The 1,878-nt window shown below is 51.5% G+C and overlaps 1 protein-coding gene across 1 annotated transcript; it reads left to right on the top strand.

The window, feature by feature from the left end:
• Window positions 1-1,213: 1,213 nt before the first annotated feature.
• LOC147962720 (uncharacterized) lies at window positions 1,214-1,618 on the top strand. Its single transcript, XM_087535469.1, has one exon. The coding sequence runs from the start codon at window positions 1,214-1,216 to the stop codon at window positions 1,616-1,618; it is 405 nt and encodes a 134-aa protein (XP_087391595.1).
• Window positions 1,619-1,878: the final 260 nt, after the last annotated feature.

Raw genomic sequence — 1,878 nt, 5'->3', positions numbered from 1 at the left:
CACATCTTCTGCATTTCTCCATGGTGTATTGACTAAAAAATTATTCATTTGCCTACAAATTAAGGATCGATGGATCATTGCTCATTTGCAAATGTTGATTCATCTCTCCAGTTCTTTCAATCACTCACATGGAATGAACCACTCTGACCTCGCAGTTCCGAGCCGTGGACCTCCACCTAGTGAAACTAGACTAAGAGTACCATTCGTCATGTCGTACATACAATGGCTAGGAATACTGCCATTAACACAGTCACGGCAGTCGCTACACCCGCACAGGTCGGCACCGGCGACATCCCTCTTCAGGTCGGCACCCGCACAGGTCGGCACCGACGCCGACCAGTCGACACCCAAGATATACACAAGGTTCCCTTGTGGGAATCTTAATCTTGGGTGGCAGTGCTCCAATGGCCTGAACGCCCTGCAACAACTTCTGCTGACAAAAAGAACTTGGCCTCCAAGGTCCTTGACCTCCCACAACTGGCCCTTGGCCAAGTCTGCCTCAAAGACATGACAATTCATCGCCCATCGACATCCTCCGCCGACCCCATCCTCATCATCCTCCCCAACATCGTGGTCGTGGTAGAAGAAGATCCAACAACCGGAAGAGCCATGGCAGCGGCTGAAGCGATGCACCGTGCCGTCAGCGATGCTCTGGTAAACCCCAGGGCCGAGGTTGAGCCACGGCTTGGTGCCTCCCTGTTGCTGCGTGGCGTGGCGCCAGTCACGGCACACGGTCCCGAAGCTTAGCTGGTCGGCGTCGGATGTGAGATGGCAGAGGATGAGGCCGGCCAGGTCCGGCGGGATGTCCGCCCACTTTGGGGAAGACGTGGCGTGGGAGAGACCCATGGTCGATGAGATGCGATCGGCTGGTAGATAACCTACTAGGACAAGTCACGGAAACAGATAGATATTGTACCCTAGTTTTTAATAAGTAAGTACTTACAATATATCACGATGGCTGCAACATACACGTACGTTTGATGGCTGCAACATACGACGTTGTTGGTTTAGCTACGACTCTACGATCATTGGTTTAGCTACGACTCTACGTACACATTGCCATCGACTGATCCAAAACGTCAGACATACGTGATCATAGCTTGTACGTCACACATTGCCATCAACTGATCCAATCCGTTCTATATATATACCGATCGCTCGATTTCCTTGTTTAACAAACCCTAGCGCGAGCCAGCCGGACGGACGGAGGGACATGGGGATCGTGGATGCGTTGCTTACATCGGCCGGAGCAATAGGCAAAGAACTAGGCCAAGCAATAACGACAAACATGGAATTCATCAGCGACAAGAACTGCGTCGAGCAGCACGTGGCCAACGGCGGGTGCATCGACGAGTTCATCACGGCGGTAGACGAGTGCCACCCCAGGCAGATCAAGACTCGGGAGGACCCCGCCGAGCGCGTCCTCGACGTCGATGCGTGTGTCAAGGCCACGGCGGCGCTGCGTGAGTGCTTCGAGGGCAACCGCCTGTGGTTCGCGCAGCAGTACATACGCCGCTTGGACGAGGGCCTCGACGAGGACCGAAAGCCATCACCGGAGAAGATGGAGGAGGAAGAGATGACCCGGTTCAGGTGGTGGACTGGCATGAGGAGAAGCTAGGTTGATATATACCTATGAACGGATTGTTTTTTAACCCCGCTATGCTTGGATTGTGATGAGTGTTGATTGGCGATCAACTAATTATTGTACTTTTCCTTTTTTTTAACAGCCCATCATACATGTCTGCATGCCCTTTATATAATCTTAATGTTATAGATCAGATTGGTTAGCGGTGATGGTGGAGTTTGTATCTATACTTGATATAATCGACTCTTTGTTTTGGCTGGGCTTTCTTTCTAAAATTCTAGAGGTTCTCTATC

The sequence above is a fragment of the Triticum urartu genome, chromosome 7A, assembly GCF_056163025.1.
Source record: "Triticum urartu cultivar PI428250 chromosome 7A, HENAU_Tu73, whole genome shotgun sequence".
NCBI lineage: Eukaryota > Viridiplantae > Streptophyta > Magnoliopsida > Poales > Poaceae > Triticum > Triticum urartu.
Note: the sequence above shows the minus strand (reverse complement) of the source record. Positions and strands in the feature narration are given on the sequence as shown.